The 16,338-nt window shown below is 37.1% G+C and overlaps 2 protein-coding genes across 3 annotated transcripts; one reads left to right on the forward strand and one right to left on the reverse strand.

Moving 5' to 3' along the window:
- The first annotated feature begins 610 nt into the window (after positions 1–610).
- LOC104248336 (actin-like) lies at positions 611–2,712 on the forward strand. Of its 2 annotated transcripts, XM_070149772.1 has the most exons (6): positions 632–719; positions 835–882; positions 1,009–1,083; positions 1,159–1,552; positions 1,634–2,247; positions 2,480–2,712. In XM_070149772.1, the coding sequence occupies exons 3-6, from the start codon at positions 1,024–1,026 to the stop codon at positions 2,543–2,545; spliced, it is 1,134 nt and encodes a 377-aa protein (XP_070005873.1). In that variant the 5' UTR covers positions 632–719; positions 835–882; positions 1,009–1,023; the 3' UTR covers positions 2,546–2,712. The 2 variants fall into 2 exon arrangements, with proteins under 2 accessions (XP_009802880.1, XP_070005873.1); XM_009804578.2 differs by lacking the exon at positions 835–882 and having other exon boundaries at positions 611–719.
- A 5,742-nt stretch (positions 2,713–8,454) lies between these two features.
- Positions 8,455–12,047, reverse strand: LOC104248337 (probable protein phosphatase 2C 4). Its single transcript, XM_009804580.2, has 4 exons — positions 10,189–12,047; positions 9,950–10,063; positions 8,937–9,201; positions 8,455–8,832 (listed from the first exon to the last, which is right to left on the reverse strand). Exons 1-4 carry the CDS (start codon positions 11,851–11,853, stop codon positions 8,717–8,719), a joined length of 2,160 nt encoding a protein of 719 aa, XP_009802882.1. The 5' UTR covers positions 11,854–12,047; the 3' UTR covers positions 8,455–8,716.
- Positions 12,048–16,338: the final 4,291 nt, after the last annotated feature.

The raw sequence follows: 16,338 nt of genomic DNA on the forward strand, positions 1-16,338 counted from the left end.
AGTTTAATTGATATACTCGGTCAAATAAAAATATTTGATTCTTTTTCTAATGCCTATATTACTTATGGAATAATGTTAATAACTCTTGTTACTGTCATTTTGGCGAAAAGAAATTTTCAAAATTAAAATAGATAAAATCCTACCTAAGATCAACAACGTCTCAAGAAAGGTTAAATGGATTAGGTATATTGTCAATTAAGAAAGACTTATTAGAGTTATTGATTATAAAAAAATTATTAATAACTTTGTAAATAAAAAACGCTAGAAAAATAGAGTTCAAATAAATAAATAAACTTTTTTATAAAAAAAATTAAGATCTCGTCATAAAGTTTGGCTTTAGGCCATAGAACTTGTCGGGGTGCCACTGCTAACAAACACAAGTTAATTTTAGTTTCACGAGCTCAAATCTCAGTGACTTTTTAGTCAGCATAACCCAAGTGGACCTCAACCAAAGCAGTTATTAGAAGTAAGCGGTTATGAATGTGTGAGGCCTGATTAGTGGAGACTTGCAAAGGTAAGGAACAGATGAGAGGATACGCAAGATTTTCGAAAGCAAGAAATGCGCTTTCCCCCAAAAACTTTGCACTTATAACCAATTTCTGCTTTAAAAGTTTCAGCTTTGGCTCATCATTTTCCCTCAGTTTTTCCTTTTCTTGTTCTATATTATTGGAACTAATTCCAGCCTGCTGTCCCAGGACCTCCACCTAAGCCCCCCAAAAGTAATGTTTCTCTTTCCATAGTTGTTTTTGCGAGGTGCTATATATGTTTTCTACGTTTGAATTTTGCTCCGTTATTGCTCCGTTATTATAACATATTAATTTGAAATTACGATAGGAACTCAAATGCTGGATCCGCTTTTGGACTCTGATTAATCATGAAAAGGCGAATGTCAACCTCACCCTCACCCATTATAAGATTTTAGATTTGACAGTCTTATCTAGGCTAATTTCTTGTAATTCTCTTTTTCCTCAGTTCTTTCTAATTTGAGGCTTTCATTTTTGTTCATAGCTGTTATAGGAAAAAATGGCAGATGGTGAGGATATCCAGCCACTTGTCTGTGATAATGGGACTGGAATGGTTAAGGTACCATTCATTAAAATTCAACTCTATCCAAATCATAAAATTCCTCCTTTGATTTGTTTTAATGTCATTTAATAGGCTGGATTTGCTGGAGATGATGCTCCAAGAGCAGTGTTCCCTAGCATTGTCGGTCGCCCTCGTCACACAGGAGTAATGGTAGGAATGGGCCAGAAAGATGCATATGTAGGAGATGAAGCTCAATCCAAACGTGGTATTCTCACATTAAAATACCCAATTGAGCACGGTATTGTTAGCAATTGGGATGACATGGAGAAAATTTGGCATCATACTTTTTACAACGAACTTCGTGTAGCTCCAGAGGAGCACCCTGTTCTACTCACTGAAGCACCTCTTAACCCAAAGGCTAATCGTGAAAAGATGACACAAATCATGTTTGAGACATTTAATACTCCTGCTATGTATGTTGCCATACAAGCCGTTCTATCCTTATACGCCAGTGGTCGTACAACAGGTGAGTTGACAGAAATTAGTTTTGTGACTTTACTGTAATGAACTGAACGTTTGCTGATCATTTAGGAAATTTCTAATGTAGGTATTGTCCTGGACTCTGGTGATGGTGTGAGTCACACTGTCCCAATCTACGAGGGATATGCTCTACCACATGCTATTTTACGTCTTGATTTGGCTGGTCGTGACCTTACTGATCACCTAATGAAAATCTTGACTGAGCGCGGTTACTCGTTTACCACCTCAGCTGAACGGGAAATAGTGAGGGACGTAAAGGAAAAGCTCTCATACATTGCTCTTGATTTCGAGCAAGAACTAGACACATCAAAGACTAGCTCTTCCGTTGAGAAGAGCTATGAGTTGCCTGATGGACAAGTTATTACAATTGGTTCTGAGCGTTTCCGATGCCCAGAAGTACTTTTCCAGCCTTCGATGATTGGAATGGAAGCCGCTGGCATTCATGAAACAACGTACAATTCGATCATGAAGTGTGATGTGGATATCAGGAAGGATCTTTATGGGAACATCGTACTTAGTGGTGGTTCGACTATGTTTAATGGAATTGCTGATAGAATGAGTAAAGAAATAACTGCATTGGCTCCAAGCAGCATGAAAATTAAGGTTGTAGCTCCACCAGAAAGGAAGTATAGTGTTTGGATTGGAGGTTCTATTTTGGCTTCTCTAAGTACCTTCCAACAGGTTAGTAAAATAATCTTGAAACTCGACTTAAAGCACTTATGTTTATTGTCATATTAGCACTTATGGTCTTAGTTTGCAAGTTTCATATGCGTATATGTTTCTGTTTCCTTCTATTACTCTCTGTCTCTTTGTTTATGTTTATTTTACTGTACTATTTTTGATTATGATTATAAATATATGCTACTATAAAAAGGTGGGAAAGACTAATTATGCGTTACACTTTGAAATGCAGATGTGGATTGCAAAGGCAGAGTACGATGAGTCTGGTCCCTCTATCGTCCACAGAAAATGCTTCTAATTCTTTATAACCGCGGGTAAAGGAATTTTCCAGAATTGGCAGAAAATCCAGCTCTTTTAGTGACATTCTTGTTGTGAACCTTTTTTTTTAATTGTAACACGAATTGTTTCCAAGTATCTGTATATTACATGCAGAAATATAAATACGACGTCCAATTAGTCTGAGAATGGTAGTGCCTAGAGCCGTCAAAATGGGCTTGGCCCATGAGGCCAGTCCAACCCAGCCCGCTACTTGGGTAGGGCTGGGTTGAAATTGTTGTAGCCCATTCAATATTGAGGCTTATAAGCCCGGCCCAAGTCAGCTGGCTGGGCCTGGGCTAGCCCGTGGGCCAAAAATTAATTAAATTCATATTTAAATATTTAAAAAAAGTAAAAACTAAAAAAATATTAACTATAATCCACATTTTCCACCCTTACCACCCTTAGAATTCTCATTTACCCTTCCATATCAACTAGAATTTATATTTTTGATATACATGTAGTATGGCAAGATTAGTTTTTCTTTTGCTTAATTAACAATGAACTAGGAAAGTTTTAAGTAGCCAATAGTAATTTTTTTCAAAAGAAATATTACTTTAAGTGGCCAATGATCAGTTTGGTTACATTAATATATTATTAATTATTAAATTGCTCTTCAGTATAGAAAAAGGTCAAGTTTTAATACCGAAAGAAAAATTGAAAAACACTAGCAAATTTCATGAATTTTAAAATTTTCATGGACTATAATGATGAAATCAATAAATAATGTTAAACCTAAATTAAAAAACTTTAACATATAAATTTATCGAAGCACTACCTCAATCTAAGGAAAGTGTAAGAAAAGTATTAAAAAAATATTCATGTAACGTTAAAAAAAGAAGAGCTAGAGATATAGAGAATTTGCATTCAATTACGAGATTCCTTATCAAATATCAAGATTCTTGTACACTCTAAATAAATAGAAGTCGTTCATATGATTAAAAGATTATGTCACGAAAAAATATCTAAAATTTGAAGAAATATTTTTTTCCTGAAAAAGTTGAAGGGCCGGCCCGCCCTAGTACGCGGCCCTCTTAGGGCTGGGCTGGGCTGACCATTTTAAGGCCCATATAGATGGAGGGTCAGCCCGCCCTAGCCCATCAAATTTAAAAGCCCACGAGGCTTGGGCTGGGCTGGGCTAGCCTGTTTTGACAGCTCTAGTGCCCATTATAGTTTCACACTTGTGCTAATATATTAGCGTGATTTTTGGGGCTAGTCTGTGAAATATTGTGTCAAAGATGACTAAATATATAAGAAGATAAAATTTTGTAAGGTATTGTAATTAATACTTCTCTTCTCCACATCTTACAATGTTTAAGGACAAAATTGCAGCTTTTTCACTCTGCCTTGGCTGGAAAAAAAATTCCCTCTGAACTATTAAAAAAAATTACTGATTCTTACTGATAATTTTAGTGCATGCTGTGGAAGGGCAGTGGCAATGTAGTGCACTATATTGGTGTTATAAAGCTTGTAGTTGTTTGGCTCACCGTGACAATTGTCAACACGTTTGGCAATATTTTAGCAACTTAAGCCCAAGAAAATTACCTTATATAGTCATATTCCTTGAAAAGAGGAGAGATAATAGGAAAATATGAAGATTTTTATTTTGATTTCATGCAAATTGGTTACTGAACTAATGGAAATTGGTTAGAAAAGTCACCTTACTTTGTTTATTACCTAAAAGGCCACTTAATTTTGCACTTTGTAATCGAAAAGTCATTTTATGCGTTTAAACGATATTTGGCATTTTTCTTTTCAACCCAATCATTTAGAACAATTTTTCAGTTACAAAGGACTAAATAGAATGACATTTTAGTTACAAAACAAAGTAAAGTAACATTCCTAACCAATTTTCATTAATTCAGCAACTCCTCCAAAATGTATTCCTTACAAAAAAAAAAAAAAAAAACAAGGCAAAGCAGAAAGCAGATTTCAAATTTCTTTTCCTTGTCTCTTCTTCTTTTTCTGTTGGATTGAAGTTGTGTGTGAGTGACGTCATATATGTATATCATATTGTATACCGATGTGTCAATTTCCCTATAACTTTTGCTTCTCCTTTTGTTTCATGGGGTCTGGCGGTTTGCAATGCCCAAATATAGGGTCCAATAACGTATTCGGCCTCCACCCTTTATTCAAGCTCTATTAATAGTAACTTCTGTCATATGCTCTCAAACTAAAATCCGTTGTCAAACTAGATTTTTGAACCAAACCAAAGATCTACTAAAATAGCTATTTTCGTGTCACTATACAAGTTTTGACTCGTTTAAATAAGTTCGGGCGAAAATAACTTTTGGGTCAATAGTTAGAGTTCATTTCCCGTCAGATTGCCAGAAGATTTGCCTTACCACAACTCAGGGTGGATCACCAGGAGTTAAGTACAATACATCATGGCGGATTATAAGGAGTTTCTGATAGATTTGCTTATTGCGAGTTCACACGAATCATCAAAAGTTTAATATATATGTTTCCTTATCCAGAGAAGTCAACACCCTTTGATTCACTTTGTCACCAACCGTTGATGCACTTTGTTATCAACACCCAATTTTGTTAAAGCACATATCTCCAATGCACGTTGATGCACTTTGTCACCAACTGTTGATGCACTTTGTCACCAATACCCAATTTTGTTGAAGCACCTGTCTCCAACTCACGTTGATGCACTTTGTCACCAACCGTTGATGCACTTTGTCACCAACACTCAATTTTATTGAAGCACCTGTCTTCAACTCCCAACTTTTTCAAACCTCTCTCCAACATTTAGAGAAGAGTTTCTTCCTCTTGCTATATTTGTTTGCCCCTCTTTAAATTTGCTTTTTTTTCTTGAATCTGTTTTAAAACTTTTCATTGAATAGTCTAATTCTGTTAACAACTATCTATAATTTTACCAATATATTTTTTGGCTAGACGGGCGGCACACATTGTTTAGCGCTGCCCGCCGGCAGCGAAAGCTACTTGATTCTGTCAAAATCGTAGAACCTCTAATACCAATATGAAGGAGAATAGTTTATTATAACTCACTGAAAGCTCTCTACAATTCTCACAAATCTCCATACGTAAATAAGCTATCAATACCCCTATTTATAAAAGTATGAAACATATTTCAACTAAAAACAGAAAAGTCTATTTCTATATTTATTCTAACTGTAAATCATATTTAGGCATGAATAAAATAAACTAAATCCTAAATAACTAAGGTTTCCTATTACAATTTTTGAATTAGTTTTCCCAACATGTTGTATTTTTAGAACAAATTATTTATAAATTCTGGCGGATATCCAGGAGTTTCTAATGGATTTGTCAACACATTTTTGTTCAAAATTGATCCAAATTTGTCGAAATCAACTCCAAAATTTGACATCGACTTCTAATACCAAACCCAATAATTTCTATTGTATGGTTTAGTTCGACAAATTAACCTTCAAAAATCAATAGACTCATTTGTTTTTGTTTTTTTTAATCAACAATCCACAAAGTCCAACGGGTCTTCATTTTTACACAACATAACACATATAAAGAAGACGAAAAAGGAGGAGGAGGAGGAGGTTAAGTTCTGATGGATTTTTATTTTTTTGGGAACTTCTCTTAACAAGACAAAAATTAAATATCGATCCTTAAAAATAACATCGGGTGAAAATTCTTGCAAAAACAATGTGGAAAGAGGAAGCTGGATTTTCGTGTGTGTTTGTTACGACGCAAAATATCAATCTTTATTAGAAAGTCTTATCAAAACACTATTAGAATTGATAATACTTTTTTCCTAGAAAAATATTTCGACTTTCCAAGCAACCATAAGAAGTCATTTTCAGAAAACGTATTTTTCTTTTCCATAAAGTAAGAAATTTTCGAAAAATATCTTCCGCCTCAGCAAAAAAATTTCCTAATATCTGAAACGACATTATCAATGGAAATATGCACATTTAAAATATGCATACGAAGGATTGAAATACCCAAGAACGATTTAGGCACGAGCAAAAAATTTCAGCAAAAGCTATATATATAAGAAATTTATTAAACTATGGAGAGAACTTGGAGGCTTTTTCACAACTCATAAACTCTTGAATCTCTCTACAGCGTAGCTACCTCTCCATAATATAAAATATATAGTAGCACTCCTATTTATAATACTACAAAACAAAAACCTATTCCAATATAAAACTGGTAAACAAATCCTAATAAGACATAAATTAAACAAACTACCAAATATCAAATCCTAGATAACTTAGGAATACTAATTAATCTTGGTTTAATTTCCAACAACATATACTTATTATCGTCCACGATCAATGTTTTCTTATCAAGTCTGTCCAGCTTCGTGAATATGTTGAATACGAAGATACAAAATGTAGTTTTTATAGTTCAATAATCAATTTTGAGTATTTTTTAAAGTGATTTAATTCTACAATTGCTTGAAGCTAGATCCTAATTATCATCTGCTTCAATGTTTCTGGATTGTTCTCTTTGAGACAAAATGTTGACTCGAAGAATGGACCATAGACGTGCAATTTTTCCGTCCATAAAATCCCATGCCAAAAGTTCCTAGTTTTTCAACTCATACGCGATATGCCATAAATTTACAAAAAAAATCAAGGGGTTTCAGTTGACATTATTTAATGCAAGAAACTGAATTTTGAAAAATTTGTCTAAGTTTCAGGATTGATCACTAAAGTTAGCAGCAACATACCTGAAATGTTGGCCCCAAAATTTATGACAAATGACAGGTTTTCTTATTTATTGTTGATGAATTTGATACTCCAACTTCTTCTTCTCCTACTACTGCTACTCAACCTTCCCACCCAACTGCATTTTGCATTTACTACCCAAATTAAAAGATTGGTTAGCAGTTAGCCATAAGGGATGATTACATAACCCAGAATAGCTCTGAACCTGCTGCTATATTTTTCTCTGACTCAGCTTGGCCATTCCTATTTCATGCAGAGTTACGTTGGTGGTTATAGAAGCTCAGGAAGTCATAAATACATACGTAGCGGTTCAGGGTTCAATTCTAACGGAGACAAAAAAAAATGCTAAATGATTTATTCTCTTCTACCTAAGTTTTGGTGGACAGAGTTATCAAAAATATGTTGGTGACAAATAGCAGATACTGAACAAAATAGTCAAACGCGCGCAACGACTCAGAAAAATATCGTCCTGATGTTATCTTTAAAAAAAGAAGTATATAAGTAGAAATTTCAAATATCAGGAATATAAAGTTTGATCCACGTAAGAATGACAAAGAAAAATCATAAAGACAAAAACACCAGAACAAAAAAGCAGATAAGAAATTGATTGCATGCCGCGTCGTTAAGACTAAGGAGAATTAATTGACTTGACTTACTTTAGGTGCTGACTTTAATTTGCACAAGTCATTTAGAATGAATATGCCTATTGAAAAGAACAAAAAGATTTAGAAAAACAGGTACAGACGTATAATTTTGAAGTTTGAACATAATTCAAGTCCCATGAAACACGGGAGGTACTAATAGACAGACCATACAATTATTATAGTCAAAAGTTGCAAAGCCAAGCATTAGAAAAAGACTTACAAATTCTTCTTCTTCCTTTTTATAATCAAAAAGACTTTAAACCTTGTTAATGAGTTTATGGGAAATGCAATAACATGCAAAAGTGTGAGTTCCAACCAAGAGGTCGTGAGTTCGAGTCACCCCAAGAGCAAAGTGGGGAGTTATTGGAAGGAAGGATGTCAAGGGTCTATTGGAAACAGTCTCTCTACCTCAGGGTAGGGGTAAGGTCTGCGTACACACTACCCTCCTCAGACCGCACTAGTTGGATTATACTGAATTGTTGTTGTTGCAATAACATGCAAAAGATGTGGTATTGATTTGCTGCTGCAAGTTGAACAAAGAATGGTGACCTGAGTACAGAAATTGAAAATTTTGGAGAACATTCTTTAATTTCTTAGAGATGTCATTTATTGGAGAAATTACAATTTATATGACAGCTTATAAACGGATAAAGAGTTCATCTAAATACCTTTACAATCCCATCACCACTACATTTTACAACTAAGACATCACTGGTTCCAGGGCTTAGCTGCTATTTTACAAAATGGTGACAAGGAAAGAACAAAAATTGGATGTTTGATTGTCACTTTGAATAGCTCTATCCGATTTTATCTTCTTATTTTTTTCCCTACTTACGCACTGGATCTCCATATTCTCCCCTCCAACGAAATAACAATAATTGAAACATCATCATGGTACCGGCGTCTATCCCCTTGTGGAATTTCAAGCAACTCGTGAAACTCCAAACCTGAAATGAAACACAATCACACGGTTCAGACTAGTTCTCCGATAAATTTACATCTTTTTCCCTTAGGACCAATTCAAGCATTTTGCATCTGTAAAAGTAATTACCAGCTCTTTTGGCCGCACGAAACAATACTTTCTCAATAAGATGTTGTGCAGGATCTCCATCAGGTGACCATGAGATGAAATGTTCAACTTCTAAAACAGCTTCTTCATTTGTGAAGTACTGATAAAGCCCATCAGATGACAGTATCAAAAACCTGTCTCTCGGCCCTAATCTGTGATGATGGAGAGATGGTAGACAACTGATGTAGGGAGAAGTTCCAATATAATCAATTCTGAACATCTCCAGAAGCGCATTGTTCCATTTAGGCTGCAGGGAGTGAGCAGTTTAAAGTTAGTTATCTAGTCGAGCATAAGTAAAGAATCAAAAGCAGAGGATATGTTTTAATCTTTCCTCAATAAGAAGCGATTCAGCAATTTGACTATCTCCAACATGATAATTGCGTTTGACAAACTATAAAGTTGTTGGAGCTAAAACATTTATTCTGTTATGGTTTATAAGTTCTTAACCAGTATTAATCTGATTAAGGGGAGCATCGCATTCTGATAGCAAACCACCAATAGATCCTTAACAGAAAAGAGCATTGTATATTAGATGCCAAATGAAAATTTAGTATGTCCTGTAGCCAGCAAATGGCACTTCAGAAGTCAAAGAAGAAACATTCAAATTTTAGTTCTGTTTTTCTATCATTAGACAAAAATAAATGTACCAGTACTTGGAAGTAAACTATTCATGCTTTTAAGGTGTATACTATAGCAAAAGAAGTTGTTAAATGCAAAATGTTTGATCACAAGAACAACACAACGTATGCTAACAAGTAGCATGTTGCCGAATATGCCTTCAAATTAGAGAGAAAAGTAGCTTTTGCCATGTGTTGAAAAGGTTTATGAAAAAGCATAAACTTTGTTCTCAACAAGAAATATCAATTCATATGGAGTGAATAAAGCTAGCATTCTTTCACAAGCACAAAGGGAATCAAAAACACATCTTTTTTTTCCTACTATATTCTCAAGGGTTGACTTGTAAACAAGCTAAAAAAGCAAATATTCCATAGTACCTGTTTCAGGAAACCAGCACCAAAAGCCCGGGTAACCTTCAAAGAACCTTTCACGCGGTCATTCATCAAAGCATATGCATCATCTGGATGTTCACTTCTTATTCTTTGAACTTCCTGAAACACAACACAAAAAACCAAGTTGACCAATCAATCGAAAAAAAGGATTTTTTTGTTTTATCAAGGATAGATCACAAAGAACTTTAAAAAGACATCTAAAATCTAAAATTAGATAAGCACACCTCTTCCACAGATGTACTATGATCTGTACTAAGCTGACTAGCAGTTAAATTAGGTATACTGTTCGACTCATCACCATCTAAAAGCTCAAGATCATTCAAAGTCTCTTCATTGATCCGCTCCAAATCTTGGCTCCAGAGATTAGGCTCCTTCTTCTGAGCTAACACAGCTCGACTATCGCCTACATTCATCACATAAACATCCTCCCCCTTCATTAACATAACAAGAACACAAGAACCCATCAAAGCTAACTCAGGATTTTCCATAACCATCCTATCAGCTAGATCCAAATATGCCTCTTCTGTTTTCTTCAGTGCTTGAGAAAGAGCTTTCAAAACATCTTCATGATTAACTGATCCTGATCCATTAGAACCATTTCCATTCAGCTGCTCCTTCAATCTCCTATCAAGTTCTAATCTTTCCCTATCCCATTCACACCGCCACCTCCTCTGATTTTCTTCCCATTTCTTTGCTAATCCTCTGTACTTACTCTTTGAAACCTTCCCCCTCTTTTTCTTTAACCGCGAATCGAAATAAAGATCCTCTCTTGCTGAAGGATAATTCTCTTGTTCAACGCATCTTGAACAACCATCTTTAGTCCTATCCCTTGTAAAATCATCATCACAAATCTGATTTGATTCCTCTTTCACTTCCATACTCGAAGCTGGGATTGTACTATTATCAGTATTAGATGAATCTGACTTGTCATCCCACAACAATCCCTTGAGTTCTTTGTGAACAGCTGGGTACAAATTAGTTACTAAAAAATCAGGTGCATCAGGACCATTAAATCCATCATAAATCCCAACAAAAACCCAACCATGTTCCTCAGAAACTACAACATGAACACGATCTTCACCAGCTTTCCCTTGAGCCCACTGAAGATTCTGATTTTCTAACGAGTCATCATCATCCAAGCTGCACTCACTGCTGAAGTTCACACTGCTGATTGTCAATTCGTTCTGCTTCTCAGAACCCACTATCCAATCACTTTCTTTCACTGAAATTGACCCTTTAATCGGTGCAACAATTGAATTTTGACCTCTTGATAAGGTCTTTGAAATAGCTCTTTGGAGGACCCGGATAAAAGACCCTTTTCTTGCTCTGGATCGAAGAGCAAAACCATGTGAATAACTTCTTTGGAACTGATCAGGACAATAGCTTCTTTCAAGAGGGCCCGAATAAAGACCACGATCGAGGGGGCCCGATTGAAATCCCCTCTCAATCGGGCCGGACATGAAGCCACGTTCAACCGGGCCGGGACCTGAAATAAGCCCCGAAGTCGAAAGCGGGCCGGAGTGGATAGAGGAGTTTCTCGGAATTGGCTGAAGAGGTATTGAAGCAAAGGAGGTGGACCCCTCAAAGGCCGAAGACCTATCGATGCTGTTGTAAGAATACAGATCGACGAACGCCGTGGACAGCGGCGTGGAGGTGTTGGCACTGACGGAGGCGCCGGAGATTGACCGGAAAGTGGTGGTCTCCTCGGAGTGAACCTTGGAGGACGAAATTCGGGTCGGGTCGGGCCTGACGTAGCAGAAGGAGTGACCCAGGTCTTCAAGTGGGTCGGAAATCATTAAGGGGAAATCCTTCCGGCGACGGGACTCGACGGCGCAGCCGCCGCCGCCGCTGGTGAAGCAGACGCTGAGCTTTCCTACACCGTTACCCATTTAAAGAAAAAAGCCTCTAAAACTAATAGAACCAAAGAGAAATTTCAGATTTTGTGGTTTTGTTAAACCTTTCAAAAAGCCCTCAAAGATTCATTTGTGTTAAGTGTGAAGAGAGAAAAATGGGAGAAATGAGCAAAAAAAGAAGAGGTGAAGGAGAGAGAGAGAGAGAGGCGTTGACTTTTGGTTGGGAGGAGGTGTATGTTTGAAATATAAGTATGAAAGCATAGTAGTAACTCTTGGCGTTGGTCATTTGTTTGGTTATTCTAACAATTTAATGTGTGGTTTTTCCGATTTTCGTTTTAATTTTAGGCCTTTAGTGTGTGGGAGGCGTTGACGTGAAGCTCTGGACCCTGACCTTTAACCCCAAAACGTCACCCTATCCTGACCCCTGACTATTACAGCCAAATTACAACACTCTATGTAACAAGTTTCTTCGTTCTTGACGCAATTTGATTCCAAACAAATTTAGAAAAAGAATTTTTTGTAAAACTTTTTAATACTAAACATGCTACTATAATACTTGATCTGGTTATAAGTCTTTTAAACATATGGCCAGAAATATGTTATATTATAATATTTTTATAGCTTTAAAAAATTATTAACAATAAGAATGACAGAGAAAATATTTTATCTAACACCACATGTATGTTATTTCGTTGTAATATAGTCAAATATAAATTCTCTTAGTAAAAATATTTTAATCTTAACCAAGGGTTAGTATGAAATGTTCTTATGTTAATACATTGCGTATTCCCAATGTTAAGCCTATCCCAGGAATTTTAACCCATTCACAATCCAAATAAAAGTTACAATTTTACGATATGCTTTGAATAACTTCTAAAGCATTTTCAAAATCTAAAACCTGGCCAAATCCAGAGTCTTGGGAATATGTCTTTTCCTTTGAGTAATTCTAACACAATTTTGTACAATTCCTCCCCGTTCGTTCGCATATGTAAATTTTTTTATAAAAAAAATATATACACTATCCGTTCACTTGTACTTAATACGTTTGGGCTTTTTACGGCCCTTAAGAAATAATAAATTAAGTTCATAATTTATCATGATATACATATTAATTGATGCATATTTTATTGAATTTGAGAAAATAATTTGAAATGAGTAATAAATATTATGGGTATAATAGAAAAAAAATTATCTTCTCTTAATATACGTAAATTAACAAATAAAAATAAAAATCTAATTTTAATATACATATCAAGTAAAAATGAACGAAGGGGTATATACTAAAGAAAAAATTAGACAATAATAGTAAGGGGAGGGGTTGGTATTGTTCACGTCCTACTAGAGCGAGTGCGGGATCAGTTCAATGCTATTGTGTTAACAATCGAAAAAGTCAAAAGATCGCAGCCCAGTTAATACTTCTAGGAAAATGTGCCACGATCACCGTTGGATCCTGAGTATTAGTGTTTGGTGAAAACTAAAAACCATCTGGTTATGACACGTGGCAACCCGCATTTGCCACTTACTGAAGTCTCCTTTATTTTTATTTTTATTTTCTCGTCTCACTGAGTAGACACAATAATCTTCTAGCGTGTACAACGTTTACTGTTTCGATTTTTTGACTTTTATGTTTTTCTTTACCAAATCAATGAGAAGTTTTTTTCAATTTTCTGTGACAGGATATAGATATACGATCAATTTAATTTAATAATGTATACAGTCGAAATCGGTTTTGTCTACTGCGTGATGATCGAGATTGAAACGTGATGGATTGAAAAGCAACCCTGATTTCATCAAGCTAGGATACGAGGTCAGAATTCCGTCCTCGAGAACATCGAGTTCGTGACCCCGGAATTGACCCTGACCCCGAATGAGCTCGAGGAAATAGTGCTAAACCGAATAACGGAAGGCCGAAATATATTTAATCGGTCGGGTATCACGCGGGAATCTCGGTGCACGTATCAATATGTAACCTCGGGTTTTGACCATGTGAGCCCGGGGAAGATTTTTGACTTTTTGGGTAAAACTTTGGAAAACTTGTTTTCATGCATTGGCATTGATTCATTTAGCGTTTATTGATGTAATTAAGTAACTTGTGGCTAGATACGAGCGGATTGATGGTGGAATCAAGAGGTAAAGCGATAGTTGAGGCTTGAATTGTGTTCGTGACATCGAGGTAAGTGTTTGGTCTAACCTTAGCTTGAGGGATTAGGAGTTGTGTCCTATTTGCTACATGTTACTTGTTGAGTACGACGTATAGGCATGGTGACGAGTATCTATACGTTGGTGTCAAGCAAGACCGTGAGTCTTAAATTGAAATTGTTGTGTTCTGAATAAATACTATGAATGTCTAAGTTGTTGATTCTCTGTGTTGAGCAAGGATTATGATTATTCGCGTGGAAATTAATTACGATTGAGTATTGGTGCTAGTTGAGGTCGTTAGATGTTGGAACAAGTTTGGTTATAGCTGATTTTTCCTTGCCGGGACGTACTTACTTATACTGTCGATTCCCTTGTCGGGATAGTGTTGTTTCTTTATTGAGCCCTTGCCGGAACTTTCGTTGTGATTGGTGTTGACCTGTATATGTGGATCGGGTTGCACACCGCAACAATATTATATTTGGATCGGGTTGCACGCCGCAACAATATTATATTTGGATTAGGTTGCCCGCCGCAACACTATTATATTTGGATCGGGTTGCACGCCGCAATAATATTATATTTGGATCGGGTTGCACGCCGCAACAGTGATAAATGATATGGATCGGGTTGCACGCCGCAACAGTGTTATTATATTTTTGGATCGGGTTGCGCGCCACAATAATAGATAATACAAAGTGCTTATAGATTGGTGACGAGTTCCTTATTGTTTTGCTATGAATTCCAAATTGTCCTTATGTCTTTCTCTTAAATTACTGTTGGTATTGATATTTCCCCCAGCATGTACCCCCTCCCATCTTTACCTTTTTATTCCTGTTTTATTTTCCGCTGCATATTATATAACTGCACAAGTTTATTTGGTAGTCTGGTCCAAGCCTCATCACTACTTCGTCGGGGTTAGGCCAGGCACTTACCAGCATATGGGGTCGGTTGTGCTGATACTACACTCTGCACTATGTGCAGATCCCTGAGCGGTAGCTTTTGGACCGTAGCATTAGGTGGCTGCCTTCAGCCCAGTTAGAGATCCCGAGGTAGTCCTGCAGGCGTTCGCAGGCCCGGCGTTCTCTTCTATCCTTATATGTATTCTGTTTCTATTTAATTCAGAGACAGATTGTACCTTTCTTTCCAGACATTTGTATGTAGTATTCATAGATGCTCCGTGATATTGTAACACCGGATTCCGAGTAGAGATGTAGGTTGGTATTGTCGTACTGGTTTTGGCTAAGTTACCAGATTAAGTCTTCCACATGTATTTATTTATCGTTAATATTTCATTGTTAATCACATGTTAATTTAAATTGTTAAAAAGGTTAAATAAAAGAGTTAGTGATTCTATATTACGTGGCTTGCCTAGCTTTCATGAGTAGGCGCCATCACGACTCCCGAGGGTGGAAATCCGGGTTATGACAAGTTGGTATCTAAGCTCTAGGTTACATAGGTCTCACAATTCATGGACAAGCTTGGTAGAATCTGAGGGATCGGTATGGAGACGTCTGTATTTATCCCCAAGAGGCTACAAAGTTAGAAAAAACTTCACATTTATTCTTTCCTGTCGTGCGGCTTGGTTTCTCAATGCTAATTGAATTTCTACTTTGTTCTTTCGCAGATGGCGAGAACACATGCTTCCTCATCCACTGATCGGCAGCCCGAGCCCCCAGCAGTAGCTCCCACGAAGGGTAGAGGGCTAGGCCGAGGCCGTGCTAGAGGCCGAGGTAGGGGCAGAGCTCAGCCCAGAGCAGCAGCACCAACGGCGGAGCCTCAGGTTGACTTTAATGATGAGGTTCTAGCCCAGATAGTTCCGGTGGGCCCAGCTTAGGTCCCAGAGGGAGTTATTGCTACCCCAGTACTCCAGGATGCTTTGGTCCGTCTAATGGGCCTTATGAAGAGTGTCACCTATGCAGGCTTATTTCCAGTAGCACCAGCCATCTCTCAGGCTGGAGGAAGAGCCCAGACTCCTGCTACTCGCACTCTGGAGCAGACGGCTCCCCAGTTTCAGACTCCAGCAGCTCAGCCAGTTAGAGCAGTTCAGCCGGGTATGGTAGCTCATACCGGTGAGGGAGCAACTATGTCTGCCGATGCTTTGTGGAGATTGGACAGGTTCACCAAGCTCTTCCCTACTACTTTTAGCAGTGCATCTTCTGAGGATCCCCAGGATTTTCTAGACAGCTGTCATGAGGTTCTCAGTAACATGGGGATAGTGGAGACCAATGGGGTCGATTTTGCTACTTTTTGCTTATCTGGATCCGCCAAGACTTGGTGGAGAGATTATTGTTTGGCTAGACCAGCCGGATTGCCAGCTTTGACTTGGGAGCAGTTTACTCAGCTATTTCTGGAGAGGTTTCTTCTATTACTCAGAGAGAGATC

The sequence above is a fragment of the Nicotiana sylvestris genome, chromosome 6, assembly GCF_000393655.2.
Source record: "Nicotiana sylvestris chromosome 6, ASM39365v2, whole genome shotgun sequence".
Classification (NCBI taxonomy): Eukaryota; Viridiplantae; Streptophyta; class Magnoliopsida; order Solanales; family Solanaceae; genus Nicotiana; species Nicotiana sylvestris.